General features: G+C 40.6%; 1 protein-coding gene across 3 annotated transcripts in view; it reads right to left on the reverse strand.

The window, feature by feature from the left end:
• The window catches only part of LOC131251309 (protein CASP), a 136,735-nt gene that overhangs the window by 43,895 nt on the left and 72,181 nt on the right, over positions 1-20,659 (reverse strand). For all 3 annotated transcript variants that reach the window (XM_058251957.1, XM_058251955.1, XM_058251956.1), the window contains exon 10: positions 9,828-9,920. In XM_058251957.1, coding sequence (XP_058107940.1) covers positions 9,828-9,920 — 93 coding nt within the window. The remainder of the gene's footprint in view (positions 1-9,827; positions 9,921-20,659) is intronic.

Below are 20,659 nucleotides of genomic sequence, written 5' to 3' on the forward strand. Positions count from 1 at the left end.
ATTCGATTCCCCATGGTTGACATGAGAAAAGGGTTAGGTATACAATCTTTACCATAGGTTTGCTCCCTATAGGTGAGGATTTAATTCCCTTCCTTGGCGTTACTGTTCATAAAAAAATCAAAGGCTGATAGAATGAAAAGTTAACCTATCAGGCAAGTGTTGGTTTCAGTTGTCATGCATTCCGTTGTTAATTACTAATGATATCATGAAATTGACAATTGGATCTCTTAATGATAGTAAGCCGAGATTACACTATACACTCATGGAACTCAATGTTTAGAATATTCTAATTAATGGATTAATATTTTGAAATTGATTATGAAGTTTATCGTGAGCTTGATTCCAGAAAGGAAAAAATTCTGTGCACCGTTCATGAATCTTAGAATTCTCACGCCTCGATGATCTGTTCACAAGTCACTCGGGTTCACAGGAATTGTCAAGTATTTCTGAAATTATTTTTTCGCATGTTTTGCTCGGGACTAGCAAAATGCTAGTTGGGGGTTGTGATGAGGGTCGAATATTACATATCAGACCCCAATTATTACCTAATTTTACGTACATGATAATGTTTAACGGAGTATTTTAATTATATTTTTGTTGCAGGATGAAATCAGGAGCGTTGATGGAAAAAGAGTACTACAAGCGTGGTTTTGATGTTCCAAAGTCACCAGAGCAAGGGACGCACTTCAGAGAACTAAGACTGAAGAATTCACATGCCAGGGACTCGAGGAAATCAAGCCGTTCACGTTAAAAAGGCCCGAAAATGGTCCAGAATGCAAGATCACATGGTTCCCGCCATCCGATTGACTCGAAACTTCATGCATAGCCTGGAGACCATAAATAAACCGTATATATTAAATTTCAACCATTGGATATCTCGAGAAGTGGGCCAACGGACACATCAGCCCATTAATCTCCAATTTTAGGCCCACCTACAATCTGGATATACTTCAAAGTTGACTTAGACGGTTTAAATAAGATGAGCAATAGGATGGACGGATTGGATTTCTCGAAAGCATCACAGTGGACCCCACCTTGTGTGACATGTGCATGGTGCACATGTGCACTGCCCGTGCACCGAACGAGCTTGCGTCGGTCAGCAGCGCTGACTCGACTTTCTTTCAAAAATAGAAATTTCCGTTTCTAGCGCCACGTAACGGACGGAAAATCCGTTTTTACGGACTGCTGTGGGCCCCACCGATAGCACGTTAGTCTGATCCAAGCCATTCATCGTGTAGAAGGGTTCATGAGCTACAAAACCATGTTTACAGTTTGTGCCCATACGTGCACACGTGTGAGATACAGGGGCCACAAGTGGACTGTCCTGTGACGTTCAAAATTGATTTTATTGTATTTTCTTCTATGGGTCGCGTCAATGGATGTTCAAAACCATCCATATCTGACCGAAATTTCGTCGTGCATCCAATGGACGGGGTGGATTTCTCCGAAAACGCTTATGTGGGGCCCACCGAGCATCACAGCGCCGGACGTGCGAAGGCTTACGCACGTCCGCGAAAAGCCGACTTCCGGGCGGTTGTGGCCCACCATCTTCGATCAGATGGAAGATCTGATCCGTCCATCATGTAGAACGGCTAAAAACGTCACAGGAGACGTTGATTTTACGGAAAAAATGCAAAGAATGAAGGACTTATTTTTCTTTCTTTTATTTGAATTCATGGATTGCTAATCTTCTAGCTAGGGCTGAGATGAAGCCCCTAATTTGAATAACCCTTGTTATGTGTTGATTTCATGTTGATTTAATTGATTTGTTTCTTTCTCTGGTGTACTTGACTGGAATTTCCGTACTTCTCCATGCTATGAGTTTAACCAAAATCTAGTTATTGATATTGTTTGGAATATTATTCTAGGCGCTTGTGTCTGACCATGAACAGGTTCCTATAGAGGAAGAAACAGGAATCTACATCTCTCCATGCCTGACCATGGATGGAAAGATGTGATCCATATGCTTTAAGGAATTATACATTCTGTGTGCCCGACCAAGGACATAGAGTGCGCTCTATTTATTTTGATATCAATCTGAATTAGGGTGAATCAACAGGTAAAACAAGGTTTATGATAATTAGGGGTGGATTCGAAAGTCCTAGTTTTCTCCTTGATTGAACTTTCCTCATTATTCTTGGTTATTTTTTCCATTGATTTTTATTTAGTTTACTCAATTACTATCGCAAATATTTGTTGGATTAGTTAAGAAGAGTCTTTAATTTTGAATTGTGACAACCAGTCCTCGTGGGAACGATCTCGTAATACGTACCATATTTATATCTGATTCGTATACTTGCGAGTTTAAAATCATTTAAATCAGGTTGGTTTAAATAAAACATCATACTTGTTGTCTCTATGTCATCCATCCACCTTGACAGGGGCATGGGGCCAAGTTTTGGGTGGACCATACCTATGAATTAGTGGTGATTGAGTGCCTACCATTAGAAATTTACAAGGGCCTATTGTTTTGTTTATTTGCCATCCCACTTGTTTGTAGGGCCCGCTGTGGACCCCACAATGTTTATTAGTACATCCAGGCTGTCCCTAGTAGGGGCCAACATGTTGTATGTGCATTATCCACACCATTAGCCGGTGGGCCACTATGGAGCCCACCTTGAAGTATGTATTATATATTCATGTTGTCCATGTATCTAACAGCCCATTTTAGAGCATGGACCCAAAGCAAGGCAGATCCTTGGCCCAGGTGGACCCCACGTTGGACAATGGGACCTACCCATGTTGTCCAACATGTGCACCCCACTCTAGGGTGTTCATTGGGGCCCGCCTCGACTCGTCGCCTTGATGTATATATTTTATTTGTGAAGTACATCTGTCTACTAGATCATTCTTAATATACGGGCCAAATGAGGGGCCGATCTAAGTCTCAAGTGGGCCTAGCTCTAAGACCTTTACATTGCTAGTGGGGCCCAACATTTGAGTCCCACTCTCTATATTTTTGGCCATTTAAGGCCGATTGTCACATGATATGTTCGATAACATGCTAGTGTACTTAGCCTAACAGGTCGACACTGATAGTATGCTTAGTGTAATGGATACCATGTCCATCCATATGCTCATAGCCTCATATGCATCATCTATATGCCTCTCATGGGTAATGATTAATCATAGCATGTGCCTTTTGGCTTGAGATACTTGAGGGAGCCGTACGAGATAGGGTCGCCTCGCATGATCATGCAGTACACGCATGTTTGATGCATGACTTAGATAGTGCGATTCATGCATTGTTCATTATATACGTCATGTTGCATCTACTCCCTAGTGACACCAGGGAAGTAGTCCCGCAACCTTGTTGTGGCTAGCGGATAAGTTTATGGACACCGAAAACTATTGAGGCTACAGGGCATCACAAGCGTCCGTGGGTGAAAGTCCTTAAACCCTGTGGTACCAGTAAAATGCTCAAATGTCTAGACTGAGTAGATTCATGAGCACACAAGGCCTGGATACCGGTAGGCCGTGTCTCTAACAACGTCGAGGTTGGTTGCAAGAGGGTGTGAACTTAACCGCCCGAGTGCAGAGGGTTATATGCTAGGTTAAGTCTAACCAGCTCGTGAAATGGGTTTGTTATCAACGAGTCAGGTAGGTTTTGGCATACCACTGACGGGGCAGATAGTGAGGTCTCTTCCACTCACTTAGTCACGCACGCAATCGGCGGTAGCCAGTGTCAGGAGTGTACTAAACCCCGGTAATGTTCCAATTGTAAACCATTCTAATATGTGGATTAGTTGAGGATCGGCATGTTGTGTTGCATCTCTAGCATCTGACAATCGGCCATGTAGGCCCTTACATTGCATAGCCTTGGTACAACTGATAGCATTCATGGACTTGGCAGCTTAGCCCTCTATCATTTCCATTTACTCTGATATTTATATACTTGTAATATGCATTGCGCACGTACACACACACACACACACACACTCTCTCTCTCTCTCTCTCTCTCTCTCTCTCTCTCTCTCTCTCTATTGACCTTCGTAGGAGGTTTATGCACATTCATTTACACTACAGATTATGTTAGGATGTATCAGCAGCGTTGAGCCCGGACATGTGGCTGATTTTTTGAACTTTTTGAACTTTTGTTACATCATGTATTTCCCTTTCCAGCATTGTACTCGAACAGATTATATAGTGGATATGCGATTATGTTTTCGGTTTTGGTACACTTGTGGTTATGCTCCATTACAAAAATAATAATAATAATAATAAATAAATAAAATAAAATAAAATAAAATCACCTTGAATATTCTTCGTGTGGGATCCCAGGATCGAAACCTTGCATATGGGAACTAAGAGCTGAAATTGGAGTACTACATATACTGTCATCGCTGGATTTGGAGCCGAAAATTCTATGAGCCCATTCATCAAGTTTAGGGCGTTGTAGAAGTTGGTATGAGAGCAAAACTTGGAAATACATGCAAATGACATCATATATCTACTAATTGCCTTAAAAGTAACTACATTTCACTACGTGATTGTTGCAAACTTAAAAAGGTTAGGACCCTGATCTCGAAAATGTAGAAACTCACCCTAGGCTCCCGTTACAACTTATCCTAAAAGAGGATGCCCTGCTAATAGCCTAAAAACTTATGGATATAGCTCCTTGGTGTATGCATTCAAGAGTGACCCAATGCTAGGTGGTTCCTGTCATTTTCAGTAGGACATGGCACCTAAGAGATCTGCCGATAGGCCGCCGTCTCGTGCAGGTACATCCCAGTCAGCCACAGCTCCAGTTATGACTGTTGATCAATTCTAGCAGATGATGCACATCATGACCTCCATAGTAGAGCGTTAAGAGAGAAGATCAACCGATGTGCCTACCTCGTCAGAGCAGGATAGCGCATGTTCCTTACTGAGGGATTTCAAGCAAATGGATCCCCTACATTTCCAGGGCGACCCAGACCTAGTGGCAGTGGAGAATCTGAGATAGAGAAGATCTTCACTACAATGCAACACATCTGAGCAATGAGTTCCTCTCATCATTTTCCTTCTTCAGGGAGAGGTCGAGCAGTGGTGGGCATCAGTGACCTAAGGATTACAAAAGTCCTTAAATAAACAAAAAGTTCCTTAAATACTATCACTTGGCTTTTTACTTGATGTGTATGCTGTATAGTGGTACATAAGGTTGTCAACCAATACTGGCATCCGAAGCTAGAGATGTCATATAATTGTTTTCCTCTTTTATATTTGCATAGTCAGAGATCAGATTATAGAAAAAGATTCCCTCTTGGGGTGGGATGAGGTGTGTAGACCATATGAGGAAGGAGGGGCTGGTTTAAGGGATTTGGAAAAGATGAATATGGCTCTCCTAGAAAAATGGCTTTGGTGATTTGGGATAGAGGAAGAATCTTTGTGGCATAAGGTCATTGTAGAAAAGTATGGGTGCTAAGAAGGGGTATGGGGAGTAAAGGATTCTCCTCTATATGGAGCTTCAAGGATATGAAAGAGTATCTCTAGGCTAAAGGCAGTGTTTAACACAGGGGTCGGCTAATTTTGAGAAGAAGTGTGAATAGGAGAATCCTCTATTCAATAAGCATTTCCTAGAGTTGTCCACATGTCTACGGAAAGGAATATAATGGAGTCCAAATGCTATTTTTATACCAAAAACATCATGGTTTGGACTCTGCCATTTTGAAGGAACATGCTAGCCAAGGAAGTGGAGTTCATGAGGCTTCTTGACTGCTTCCACCTTTGTATGCTAGTGAGAGAAGACAGGGATAAAATGGTTTGGTTAAAGGATAAGACCAGACACTTTTCAGTTCAATCCTTCTTTGAGCTCATTTTATCCAAGGATAGGGGCAGCTCTCGAGTGTTCATGACCAACATGTGGCATTACAGGGCTCCCCAGAAGTCACTACTTTAGGTTGGCTGGCCGGTAGAGGGAGAGTCCTCACCATAGACAACTTCCAAAGGATATCAATGGTGCTGCCCAATATGCGTGTGATGTGCATGGCAGACACCAAGACGGTAGATCACCTCTTCATTGTCCGTTTGCTAGACAGGTGTGGAGTTGTTTCTTCAAACTCTTCGACATGCACTAGGAAATTCTAGAATCGATTAGAGAGTTGTTCCTGTTTTGGCATAGAGTGGGGCTAGGGAGAAAGGAAAAAAGCTATTTGGAGACTGGTTTTGCTAGCCTCCCTATGGACCATTTAGGGGGAAAGAAATGGGAGATGTTTTGCAATGAGTCTTCCAAGGCAGCAGAGGTATTCTCTAAAGCCCATTTCCCTGTAGAGAAATGGCCTTCTTGTTTCTAATCATTGAATGATTGTTATTTTTCTTTTTCTTTTTTTCCTTCGAATGTAGCTTTTGCGCCATCACGGCGCTTGATAAAATTATTGTTACTCTTCCCCAAAAAAAAAAAAAAAAAATCCATAATCAGTTTTTTATATTTCATCATTTATTTATTTATCTAGTTTCCTCCATTTTTTTTGTAGTAAGTATATTGTGTTAAATGCAAATTTCTAAGTTATATGGCATACATATACATTATCTAGACCACTCATCTCTTAGTCCCTGCCATGAATGGAATTACCCAAAATCTACACAGATCCTAGCGACTGACCGGATGCCGTCAATATCTTACATTGCAGGGTTAGGAAAGTGTAGAACCAATGGTCAGCAATCAAAGAGCAAAATTCTACCCGTTGACTTCATCTCAGTTTATCTCAGACGATTCAAAGCCTAAGCTACCAAAAATAGGCAAAAAGACCTAAGTCAAGATGAAACTGACTAGGCTCATTCAAGACTGAACTAGAATTACCTTGATTTTTCCAATATTTAGAACCATATCTGATTCACTTGATCACACACCTGGTATTGATGGGACAGCCTGTTTTGGACCTTCCCATTTCTGAGGGGGGCAACCCTCAGAAATGATTTGAGAGATCATGCATATTCAATACGTCAACAAGGATGGCGGATTTTATTAAAAAATGAAATCCAAAATGATTTGAGAGAGGAGCCAAAATAAAATGGTTTTGGTTAGGCCCTTCCATGATGATGACACTTTCAGGCTGATGATACCATTCTTTCCAGGTACTCAAGGAATTCTACTCAAGGATTTAGAGATATCCTTAGATGCTGTGCAGTAATATCTTGTATAAGGATAAATATAACAAAGTGCAGTATATCAGGAATCAATCTGGAAGCCTGTGAAGGTGAGAAGGCTTGCTGAGTCTGTGGGTTACAAAACAGCCAAGCTTCCAATAATATCCCTGGGCATTCCAGAGGAATTGGTAGACTACCAGTAGAAGTATGGGATCTGGTTATAGAGCATTGCAAAAGCAAGTTAGCCTATTGGAAAGGCAGAATTACTGCAATTAAAGCGATGATTGCCAATATTCCGATCCACTTCCTATCTCTTTATCGATGTGAGGTAGTGGCTTGACTCGGACTCTTTCCAAAGGAGTTTCAATGGAATCATTCGGAAGACGGTTGTAAGTTTCATCTTATGGCATGGAACACAGTCTGCAAGCTGATAAGAGAAGGGGGACTGGCAGATCCAACCAATTAAGGCAGTAAACTCAGCTCTCTTGGTAAAATGGTAGTGGCATATCAGTAGTGGTGAAACAGCGATGTTGGCAAATATCCTGGCCACAATGTACGGGAGGGCAGCTAACAGGTGGGATGTGAAGTTTGCTTACTGTAATTTGGAGAGAAGTCTATAATGTGTGTTGGATCTTTGTGTAAGTTCCCAGATTCAAAGCAGCACACAGGGATAAAGTTCATTTTTTGGGAAGATACGCAGTGCTCAAATGTTCCATTAACGGTTGTCTAGGCTCCATAATATGTTTTATCCTTGGATACTCGTTTTTCAAGGGTGGCGGTAAGGTGATTTGGTTCCCAAGGTTCCTACGTAACCTTAAGGATGGCGAACTAGACTTGGTTCTTCGTCTCCATAATCAACTCAAAGAGACCTTCCTGCAACAAGATATAGGAGATCATCATGTTTGGGAACTAGAAGCAGACAGAATTCTCGGCCCAATCACTTTCAAGAAGATCTATCGGCTCTTCCACTGCCTCTTGTGACTGGGCTTCAGAACTGTGGCCGATTCATGCCCCTCGACAGGTAAATGCTTTTGCTTGGATTGCTCCCCTGGATAGGTGCTTACTGTCAAAAATCTGCAAAGCAGGGGGAACACAAAATGGCTAATAGGTTTGTTATGTGTACTGTTGCTGAGGAAAGCACGCCTCATCACTTTCTGCAGTGCTTTGCTCATACCAGATGGTCTGAGATCTTCCAAAGATTTGGTGTTCAGTGGATTATCCCAGCGACAGTGGGAAAGCTTTTTGTTAGACAGGAAAGTTATAGACAGGATCCGGTCGAGAATTGTCTTCGGTCTCTTTCTGCCAAGGTAGTAATATGGAGTCTCTGGTTAGAGAGACGAGAGTATTCATGGGCAACAAGTAGGATTCTGTTTCAGTTAGCCACAAAATCTTTTGGCATTGGTCAAATGGGGCTGGCACTGTAAACAACCCAAGGGTATTCTGGGTCTCTTCTCCAGTCGAATCGGAATGAGGTTTCTCAGGGAGGGTATAGAGCTCCTATCATTTCAACACAGCTTCTTCCCCTCTCTAGTTCATTCAATCTCTTGCTCCCTCAGCAACCCAGGCTCAGAAGAGATCACTGGTGCTTTCTCTAGCGATTTGAAGGATCTTGGAATACTTGGGCCTGCTAGGAGAGGATTCAAACCACGATGAGGCTGCTTCCATGTGCCAAGGTCTTGGGTTTGCGGTCCAGCATAATCTCAGGCCATTAGTTGTCGAAGGTGATTCCAAAATTTGATTAAATGGATTGTATCAGGCCATGGCCATTGGAAGTTATCCAGCACAGTTGATGATGAGCTTGAGTTGTATGCAAGCATTTCAACTACTAGCTCTAACATCTTAAGATCTGCTCTCCAGTTCTTGAAAAAGAAGGGCTTCCTTTTCCTGAGCAAGCGGTGACTGAATTAAATTTAAGAATGTCATGCATGTTTTTGGTCTTTGTATGATGCCAGTAATTTACCCTGCTCCTTTGTTTTTGCGCCTCTTTTCTCTTTTAATAATAATAAAATCAACTACTGTTCATTAAAAAATGGTTTCAGAGATATGGAGGAAGAATCTCAGGCATTCTTTATGACATCTTAGTCAAAGCCGTTCAAGTGCACCTTTTGGTAATTCAATCATATCCCAATGCTCAGAGATCATAACAGACTGATTTTAGGTTTGTTAGAAAGTTAACTTAATCGTGTAAACAATGGTCAAGGATTTTTTGTCAACCCATTAAAGGAAGTTGGAGAAAATAGGACCCATAAGGCTGCAGATGGAATTCAGAAATAGGGGATTCTCTCAGGTGTAGAAATGGGTCTCAGCAAATGAACTCTCTAAGATGCTAGACAACTTAGAAATAGAAAATGATGTCTACACCCCAACCTTGGATTTGCAGTTAGTTCAAAGTAAATTTGGGAAGTGGGATGTTTACCTTATTAGCCAGATTTGTAAACATGAAGAGATAGATAAAATTGCTTCTCACTCAGTCTTAGAGATGCTATGTTACTTCGAAGAAGAGTTCGAGGGTGTCACTCGGTCCTAGGGATCATATAATTCAAGGAAGATTCGATGAACAGATCCAAGTCGAATTCGAAGGAGGGTGTCACTTACTCTTAGAGATGTTACATCAATTATAAGAATTTGGAGTCGAATATGGAGGAGAATAACACTTCTAGTCACATCTAGAGCTTCTATAAACATTTACAACAGTGAAGCATGGGGTGCAGAGGGCACACTATTTCAAGAATCATCAAACAATAAAGGTGGAATAGAAGCACCTGCAAAATTTTGACTTTTTTCCGTAGATCCTCGACTAATTTTGTAGTTGGCCTTCCCTGAAGTTCTTTCTTTATCTCCTCATGGGCAGTATCCTGTAAATTAATAAACGAAGAAAAATTAGAAGCAAATTGCACATCAAGAATAAGGAGCTTTATACTAACATCATGAAAAAGGATAATTTGACAACAGATGCCCAATTGGGCATGCAAATGCAAATCATATTGTTATATCTACATAATCAAATAATTTGCCAGCAGAAGGAAGTTATGACAGAACAAAAGACATGAAGCAACTAACACAAAGAACATTAAAAGAAGTCAATGAAGAAGCAACTAATACCCATCACAATAGGGTGAAAGCTGATCCAAAACTCTGGCGGTCCCAACATAAGGAAACTGTTGGTGGGTGGGTGAGTGGGTGGGTGGGGTGGACATCCACCATATAAAAAGTCAGAACTGTGTGTGGAGCACACCTCCATTAGAGCCAGAGGACCTCTTTGAAGACAGTTTCTGGCACTAAGCTCACTAGATTTCCTTGTATTTATTTAGTCCTATTTTCCAAATAGCGAAAATTTCATTTCCCACCAAGTAGACACAAATGGGGGAAGGGCACCTAAAACCTTCATTCAACATCATTGTTGCCTTTGTATGGATTTTTGGATTCAAGACGATTTTGCTGGAATAAAAACACCAAAACTCAAATTCTCCCATGTGAATATTTGATTCATAGGTCGCCCTTAGGATCCAAAAATTTAATAGGTGTGCAATATAAAATAGTAGCAAAAATTCTAGCTACAAGGTTTCAAGATACCTTAGGATAGTGTTTTAAGTATTGACAATATCAGCCGATATATCCCAAAATATATCTTGTATCCCACCTATGCGATATGAAACACACAAGTAGTGGGATATATCCCACATGTTCAATCCGGTGAGCATTTTTTATCCTTTTTTTTCTAAATCATGTTAAATCAGTGTCAAATTGTTACAAATCCATGATTTTTCACGTTTTGCATGAACAATCATGGATTTAGAGCTTCGATTTCGAGATTTGGAGGAGATGGGTTGAGTTGCAAAAAATTGAAAAACATCAAAATTTTCCAATTTCTCGCAACTCAGACATAAAATCAAACATGTACATAACCTGATCTAATGATTCTTCTTTTTCTTTTGAATGTATTGCTTGTGTTTCCATACGTTTTCTTACATTTATAAACTATATGAATAGACTTTGAATATACTTGCATCAATTCAATTAGACAGCACATAGATTAGGACCCCATACAAAGAAAACCTATTATATGCACTTGTTTTTTATAATGTTTTGATTTATAAGTGTATTGATGTTTTTTTTAACAATCACTCTAGTTTCATTGAAAATTTCGATCAATTTCCCAATGTTTCCCCACATTTCCAACAACAACGACACATTACGGTCTAAGCTAGATAGATTACGCTATAGTAAAAGATGGAGGCATTGGATTAAAGCATGTACCCAGTCTAAATTTTCAATTTTGGTCAACGGATCACCTAGAGGTTTATTTAGATCATCCAAGGGGTTAAGGTAGGGGGATCCACTTTTTGCCATTCCTATTCGTGGCAGTTATGGAAGGCTTCGGCATGATGATGAATATGGCAATTTCAAGGAACATCACTCCAGGCTTTAAAGTTGATCAGGGAGACTTTCGGATATCTCACTTACAGTATGCGGATGACACTTATTTTTGCAAGGCGGATAGTGTCCAAGTAGACAATTTGAGGAAGATAACTTCTTTTTTTTCCGAATGGTTTTGGGCCTAAAGGTGAATGTGAACAAGTGTGAAATGTTGGGCATAGGTATTTCTAAGGAAACGTCGGAATTGACGAAGGTGTTAGGGAGAAAGGAGGGATCTTTCCCTTCAACTTATCTGGGTTTGCCGTTGTGTATTGGAAAGCCTACTTTGCATCTTTGGGAGAAGGCAGTTGAGAGAAGCGTTGTCATTTGTCGTTTGGGGGAAGGTCAACCCTCATTAAAGCGGATCCATTGAACTTACCAATTTACTTCCTATCCATGTTTAAATGCTGCAAGTCCGTCTTGAGAAGATTGGATTGTTTAAAAAGGGATTTCTCGTGGCAAGGTGCAGAGGAGAAGAATAAGCCTCATTTGATGCACTGGAGGATGTTGGCAAATCTTTCTCAGAAGGGGGAATGAGCATAAAAATTTTGCCTATCAATGAATGAAGCGCTTATTGGCAAGTGGTTATCAAGGTTCAGGTCGGAGGAGGACAATCTTTCGAAGGAAATTATTGTTAAGTATGGAACGAATAAGAGGAGAAAGTGAACTAAAGATTCATGCTTATACAAAGCGAAGAGGTTATGGAATGATATAGAGAATATCATAGGGTGAATCAAGGAAGTTGTCGGTTTTTCTCTCAGTGATGCAATTAGAATTAGAATTTGGGAGAATGTACTGGTGGGGAATAAGGTTTGGGTTAGAGGAGGACAGCCTTTGCAAGGAAGTGATTGTTAAGAAGTATGGATCGAATAAGAGGAGAAAGTGGACTGAAGATTCATGCTTGTATAAAGCAACAAGGTTATGGAATGATATAGAGAATATCATAGGGTGATTTAAGGAAGTTGTCGGTTTTGCTCTCGGTGATGAAATTAGAATTAGAATTTGGGAGAACGTATTGGTGGGGAATCGAAGTCTAAGAGAGGACTACCAACGATTGGCAAGTATTGTTGTGGATGGAGAAATTACTATCATCCGATGTTGCTCGTCTTCAGGGATGGGTGGTGTGGATTCTGCACTGTTGAAGGGATTTGCAAGAGGAAGAGAAGCTTCTTTCCTTGTGGAATCGACTTTCAGGATTAGCCCGTCTTTATCCATGAAGAATGCAATGACATGGCTCATTCACAAAACAAGAATTTTCTCAGTTCAATCCTTTATATCATGCTAGAACTTTTCTTCAAATACAATTTGTGCGCACACATCTTTTTGCTAGCATTGCAGGGCTCCTAAGGTTGGCGCTTTTGCTTGGTTGGATGGAATTAAGGTGCTCACTATCAACGATTTGCAGAAGAAAGGAATTACTATTGTTAATATGTATTCCCTTTGTTTGCACAATGAGGAGAACGGTCGACCATCTATTCATTCATTGCTGTTATGCTAGGAAGGTGTCGGATGATCTTTTAGGCAATTTTGGGGTGAATTGGGTAAGCCCAAGTTCCATGAAAAGTTTCATGTGCTCATGGACTGAAGGGGGCGTTGGCAGAAGAAGGGTGAGGATATTTCAAGATGGCATTACTAGCGGGTCTATGGGAGTTATAGGAGGAAGGAAATAATCGTTGTTTTCGGAACACTTCCAAGGAAGCTTCGAAGGTCATTTCAAAAGCTAGGATTGGGGGTCCTTTCCGTTTGGTGATGCCGGTCTGAACTTAATGTCACGTTATTGTTTGGTTTGTAATTTTTGGTTAATTTTAGCTTGTTGCAATAAAATGTTTCCTCCATTGATATATATATATATATATATATCGCAAGAATGTTTCCTCTACTCTCTTTTTTCCTCTACTCCCCCTTGAGATCTTGATTTTGTTTCTACCCGGATGTTGTAATGGTAAAGAGGCATTCTATGCAATGATCCAAGCACTCACCAAACATGAAGAAAAGGTCCGATCTGTAGTCTCGGCTATTTGAAATGGGAATGATGTTTCTTTCATCCCAAAATCAATTATACTAGCTACCAAAGTTGTGATTCGTAAGGAAGAACAACACGAATCTATCCTTGCTGAAGATGGTTTCACCATTGACATTGACAAATTTCTCAAGGTAGATAGAGATGTGGAAATCTCGATCATTGTTGAGGCCATCATCACACAGAAAATCCATCTCCTGCTGTGTGATACATCTTTCAATCCGATGCGAGCAGCAAGGGAACTATTACACTCTTGGATGGTCTCTGCCTCTACTTCCAAAACCTGAATAAATGGTAGCTTCTCTTCCTGAACCAGCTCTGTTGAAGCATCCACTACGGGAAATAATGGTGGTTTGTCACCGCTGACTTTAATAGGGTGATGCAGGATGGTCTAAACTAGAATGCATGTGTGAGCACATAAATTATCCAGCGAAATTAACTAAGCAAATCAATTGAAATATTCACATTCCACATCACAGTAAAGATAATAACAAAGGAAACATGCAATGATTGCAGACCATCATAACAATCCTGCGGTACCGTATTCAAATCATGCGTGGATTGGATCCAACGAGGGATGGGACCTCCCTATCTTACATGGTTTCAATCCAACAATCAATGCAGTTTCTCTAGTCTTGAATGGTTTCAATCCAACAATTAATGCAGCTTCTCTAGTCCAAGAAATCAAAGGATTTCTAGAATAGGGACGGCTAGAAAATCTAAGAGGGTTGGGATCAATTCTCAGATTTTTAGGGTCAATAGCAATAATACACACACACACACACGGCATAGAAAGAGAAAAGGAAGGTTGGAGGGCTAGAAATAGAATTCGGAAGAAGAGGAGATTAGGGGAAGAGAAAAACTTACCACAAAGAGAAATGAGAAGGAAGCACCAAGCTTTCATTAAAAAAACAGTATTAGGTTTCGAGTAGAAAGCACTCTATTTACAAAAATTGGATTTAAAAGAAAATGACTAAACTACCCCTATAACAAAAGAAATTTAAATTTAAAAAAATAAAAATAAATAAAAACGTACAAAACAAAACTTTCTATAAAAAAATAAAAAAATCCTGCATAACAGATCAGTCTTCTAACTCATCCTACACGTGTGTCCTCTAATGTGGGGCCTTCAATTAATCCAAGGACACGTGTAACGTCTTCAAAATCATCCTTGGTTGTGCCATTAACGGGGTCTTCAAAATCATCCTTTGTTGTGCCATTAACCAGGTCTTCAAAATCATCCTTGGTTGTGCCATGAACCATCATGGCACAAAAATCATCCTTGGTTGTGCCATTAACCAGGTCTTCAAAATCATCCTTGGTTGTGCCATGAACCATCATCGAGCCATAAAAATGTATTCGTCGGCCGCCTTCATCTTTGATAAGCTTTGAAGGTTCTGATGTCCTCATCACAAAGGATGTGCCACCCCCCTTCTACAGCGATGTCGACCAGATCAAACCAACATGATGACAGTGCCGGAATCCTTCTGGTGCAACTGGTAACAGACGAGCCTCTAGATCTCTATTGTCAGGCCCGAAGAATGCAACTCAAGCTCCCCCTATTCCTTGCATCTCTGACTCCATTGACTTTCCCTCTCTATCAGCTGTGCGCTCAGGGGAAATCTCTCTCATCCGATCACCTCTGGGATCCCCGACTCTGTCAGGTAATCTGTCCCCTCATACAGTTGTTTTTTCAACCATTGGGGGGAGGGATGATCTAAACTTCCCTCTTGTTATTTCATTTGGGCTGAGACATATTGTTGGGCTGACTGGGATTGTAGTTGGGCTTCCTGCTGAGTCGGTTTAGCTGCCTGTTAGGCTTCCTTTAGCTGGGCTGACAGATCTTTCTGCTGGGTTTTCTGTTCATATTGGGTCAAGTGAAGCTCTAACAAAAAGGCCTGATGTTATGGGCCGTAGCCTACAACAATATGGGGTTGCTATTGCCAATACATCTGCTTCTTCTATCCCAGGCAGTGGACCTACCTTCTCTGCAGCCCATCTGTTTGTTGTCCAGCCCACATTGGTTCAGACCATGCCTACAATCAGATCTCTTGCTCCTGCTGAGCCAGAACATGAGCCTAGAGAATCTGCACATTCTGGATTCGGGCCAGCCAATCAGGGACATCAGCAAGGTGGGCCTGGTTTCCACACTCAACAGGCAGCAAGATCTGGTAACAAGTCAGGTTCCAACCCACGTAAACCACCTTCTAGGCCGGCTTTCCAGCAACAGTCTACAACTGTGTGAAGCTCAATTTCTGGGTCGATTGTCCAAGAATGGCCCACCGCTATTATCCAGCCCCAATCTCATTCTGGGCCGTCTTCTGCTAGGAGTCTAGGATCTCTGTTTTTATTTCAGACTCTTCATTTGAACCTCCTTTAGGCTTGTTTTCGAATCTGTCAGACCCAGCTTCCGAACTCTCTTCGGGTCCAGGAAATGGAATGGGCCTCGGGCAATCTGGAGCATGGGCCAATCTGTTTAAGAAAAAGGTTGTATCTTCCCTGGCCTTATAGTTTGTTCCGCCTAACTCGGAAGCTCCCCTACTGGCTAAATTCTTTAATGCTTAAGCTTTGTTAGCGAAAAAGCAATGGGAGAGTGCACTTGTTGGATATTTTGTTGGAAAGAGGGCTCATTTCCTTGCCGTGAAAAACTCCCTCGAAAAGGCACTGAAGGTCAAATCTGGTATTATTTTATCACTCTCGATGATGGCTTTTATCTATTTAAGTTTAATAATTTTGACGAAAGCCAAAAAGTGTTGGAGAATGAACCTTGGTCAGTGAATGGTCATCCTCTTATGCTTAAGAGATGGACCGCTACCAGTTCCCTCCAAAGAGGATATCTCTGGATCAAGTTCCTAAATTTGCATCACATCTACCACATGAACGCTAGTCTAAGCAAGCTGGCTAGTTTGATCGGATAACCTCTTTTCACCGATAATTCCACTGCTTTGGGGTCTCAGCCAGCTTATGCTAGAGTTTGTGTAGAGGTGGAGTGGACTCACCACTACCTCCCTCAATCGAAATTGAATGCCGTATGTGATTATAAACCAACGAGTTCAATATCCTAGGAAGCCTTCGGCATGCAAGAAATGTCATACTTTTAATCACTCAGACATTGCTTGTCCCCTTGCATCCAAGACAAAGACACCATCCACTTGGCCAAGAGACCCCTCTTCCACTTCGGGCCAAAATACTAGTTTATCTAATGTGACTCGCCCAGGAACTCAGAAACAAGTTTGGGTTGAAAAGTCTTCTATTCCTAACAATTCTTTTGTTCTTCCTCCTGTCACCTCTTCATCTGTTGTTGACCCCGTATGGTAGAGTAGCCCTCCATGCCTGATCTTAGGATAGAGCAAGTTGCCATGGTAGAAACCATCGGTGTATCTTCCCAATCTATTTCGCAAAGGCATAGATCCCTTATGTTTCAGATGCCTTAAATATTCATTCCAACACCTTTGCGCTGTTATCAGATTTAGATAGCAACAAAGATGTAGATGCTACGGTTTTAGCTGAACTAAATCAAACTGTTGAGCGTGATGCTATTCGGAGTGTTTCAACCTCCCCCCATCTTCCTCACCTAGACATTCAAACCATGAAGATACAAACTTCGAACTCAGTTGAATATATTCTCTATGCAGAAAGAAATTAAGGATAGCATTGCTAGCCTTAATTTATTCCTCATCTGCATAATTGAAGCATGTATCCACAAGCATAATCTTTATAGCATTTGCAACTTCATTGTTCCTAGCTCATGGCAAGCAATAATCTATATATCTAAATGTTCTTAAAACTACAGATCAGCTTATCCATTGCTCTTTATATTCTACTTCCTTTTCAAGATCACTACTTTTTACTGGAGTGTATGGCTCTAACAATTCATCTATAGATGAAAAAAATTTCTGGGATGACCTTGTCACTAATGGAGGGCCCACCAATCATACTTGGCTTATAGCAGGAGATTTAAACTACACTAGATTTATTGCAGAAAAGAAAGGTGGTGCCTCTCCAAAAATGGCCCAAATTGATGAGCTTAATACTACCTTAATATGGCAACTATTGATGATGATATTGCTATTAGTGGGAATTCTTGCTTTTAGTCTAACTCGAGCATTGATAAAGAAAGAATCTGGTGTAGACAAGGTGTCCCGTATCGGTATCGGTTGGCGTAACGGTGCCCTCTGAAACCGATACGGATACGGGGGCATAACGGCGATACGGAGGCGTGACGGCCCGTAACGGCGCTTTTTTTTTTTTTTGCCAAAAAAATATGAAAAAATATTGATTAAATCCGGAATATTCTAAGCATTCCAAATATGCATTCATTTATAAATTGGAACATGTTTATGGTGGTGTAACGGTCCACTCTTTGGTGAGAAGTTGTATCGGACTGTCTGATTAATTTTTTAACCAGGTAACTTGAATTTTACTACAAAATTCATATATTTAATTTTTTTAAATATGTAATTTATATACTTAACAACTTGATATCATTTCTCCCAATAGTTCTTTAAAAAAAATGAAATTAAATTCAGGTAGATGGCGTTGCCAATTTGGGGCTGACTTGGAGGACCAATTTATTCTCCAAATCAGCCTCAAATTCATGTCATTTATTGTCATTATCCCACTTATAAATTGGTGGACATTTATTGGATAGTGAATCATAAAAATAAAAAATCAAAATCAAAAGGCCCTATTTTAAAAAATAAAAGCTCACAAATTAACAATTAAAACTATTCAAATAATTTGATTTTAGCATTGTGAGTTAGCAATTGCAGTCCATAATTTAATTGTCAAATTTTAAGTTAATATATGTCTCGTGTACAATTTTTTAAGGCTTGAATTAGGAGGGACTCAGATGTAAAGTGCAACACACGTGTCAGTTTTTTGGGCCCCACCCGTGATGAATGTGTTATATCCACAACGTCCATTCATTTTGCCAAATAATTTTAGGGCATGAGCCCAAAAATGAGGCACATCCAAAGCTCAGGTGGATTGCACCATAAAAAACAACAATAATTAAATGTTCACCGTTAAAAATTTATTGGGGGCTAGAAAAGTTTTAGATCAAGCTGACATGAGTGTTTTCCCTTCATCCACGTCAATGTGACCCAATTAATAGGTTAGATTGAAAATAAACATTACAGTGGACTTTAAGAAAATTTTAATGGTGAGCATTCTATAACCACTTTTTCCTATGGTGTGGTCCACCTAAGATTTGGATATTACTAATTTTTTGAATCCTGACCTAAAATGACGTGGCAAAATGGATGGACGATATGGATTAAAAAATATACATCATAGTGGGGCCCACTCGGGTCTGATTAGATTGGATGGAAAATAAACGTTACCGTGCGCCCTACGAATTATTTAACCGTGAAAATCATTATCTCTGTTGCTATTTTTGGTGTGGTCCAGATGATCTCTGGATATAATTCATTTTTTGGGTGGTGCTCTAAAATGATCTCTGAAAATAGATGAACGGTGTAGATGTAATAAATACATGACTGTGGAGCCCATATAACTTTGATCTCCTTTGAACCGTTCGTACAACTCGGAGCTCGAGGAGTGTCAGCGCTTGTCTTTGCGTGACACGTACCTACAGCAGTCAGCAGCTAGCTGCTGCAAATTTTTAAAAAAAAATGGGGAGAGAGGGAAACGAAAAGAAAAAAAGAGGGAAAGAAGAGAAAAGAAAAAAAGAGGGAAAGGGGGAAAGAAGAGATTGAGAGAGAGAGAGAGAGTGAGAGAGAGAGAGAGGAAGAAGAAGAAGAAGAACAGGAAGAAGCAGCTGCAGCCGCAGCAGGGCGCAGCCGTAGCCGCAGCCGCAGCTGCTCGAGGAGAAGAAGAAGAAGAAGAAGAAGAAAGAGAAGAAGAAGAAGAAGAAAAGAAAGGAAAAAAAGGCAAGTTTTTTTTTTTTGTTTTTTGTTTTTTTTTTTTATTTAGGGCCCGTCACAGCCGTTACGGGTCCGTAACGGCCGTTATGGCCCGTAACGGCCCCGTAACGGCCGTTACGATCACAGAATTCCGTAACGGCCGTTTCGACCCCGTATCGCGTAATGGGTCCCACCGTTACCGTTACGTATCGGCCGTTACGGCCGATACGTAACCGATTTGGATTACCATGGGTGTAGATTAGATAGGGCAATGTCTAATTCAGCTTTCCTCACCTCTTTCCCTAATTTCAAGGCTACTTATCTTAATCTTGGGCTCTCAGACCATTCGCCTATCTTCATAGATCTTATCAATTGCCCTTCCACTCCTAAATCTCCCTCTAGATTTTTATTATTATTTTTTTTTTCAACCACTAGTGTAAAATGGATATTTTCTTATCAGTGGTGGCGGATGCTTAGAATTATAAAGTTAAGGGAACTACCATGTACGTGGTGGTTTCCAAGCTTAGGCGTGTGAAGGTGACTCATAACAATTGGCTTAGGGCAAAACCGTTTATCAATATTCAAGTTCAAAATGCCAAAACATCTCTTGAAAACATCCAGACTAAGATTCAACAGAATCACTCCGCTTCCAATCTGGCTTGTGAGAGGGATGCTAAGGGCCATCTCCAATCTCTTAAGCAAGAAAGGGAAAAAAAAAAAAAAAAAAGCCTACTCTTCAAACCTTAATCTTAGTGATCAAAATTCTATGCTTTTTACTACTTTGATTAAGGCTAAGCAATCGTCCTCTAGAATCTGGGAGATCTCTTGTTCGAATGGCCACCTATGTTCTAATCAAAGTGAGGTTAAGGACATTTCGAAAGAGCAAGGGGCTTTCCTTTGCAAGCCCGTCTCCAAAGAAGAAATTAAAAGGGCTATTAAATTGGCTAATCCAAACAAAGCTCCTAGCCTTGATGGCTTCAATGCTCACTTTTATAAAGTGTGCTAGCCAATCATAGGAATCGATGCATGCAAGGTGATATCTGGCTTCTTCTCGCCTTCGTCTCTTCTTAGTCAGGTGAAAATTTCTCTCATTGCGCTTATTCTAAATCTGATAAAATTGAAAGCACCAATGATCTTAGACCTATTTCACTTACGAATGAGCTCTATAAATTTATTGCTAGAATCCTTGTGGGTAGAATGAAATTTGTTGTGCCTTAGATCATTTGTCATTCTAATGCAGGGGCATTTTCACACTGGGCTCGAGTGGGGTTGCTTGTTGGATGCAGGGGCA

The sequence above is a fragment of the Magnolia sinica genome, chromosome 7 (genome assembly GCF_029962835.1).
Source record: "Magnolia sinica isolate HGM2019 chromosome 7, MsV1, whole genome shotgun sequence".
Taxonomy (NCBI): Eukaryota; Viridiplantae; Streptophyta; class Magnoliopsida; order Magnoliales; family Magnoliaceae; genus Magnolia; species Magnolia sinica.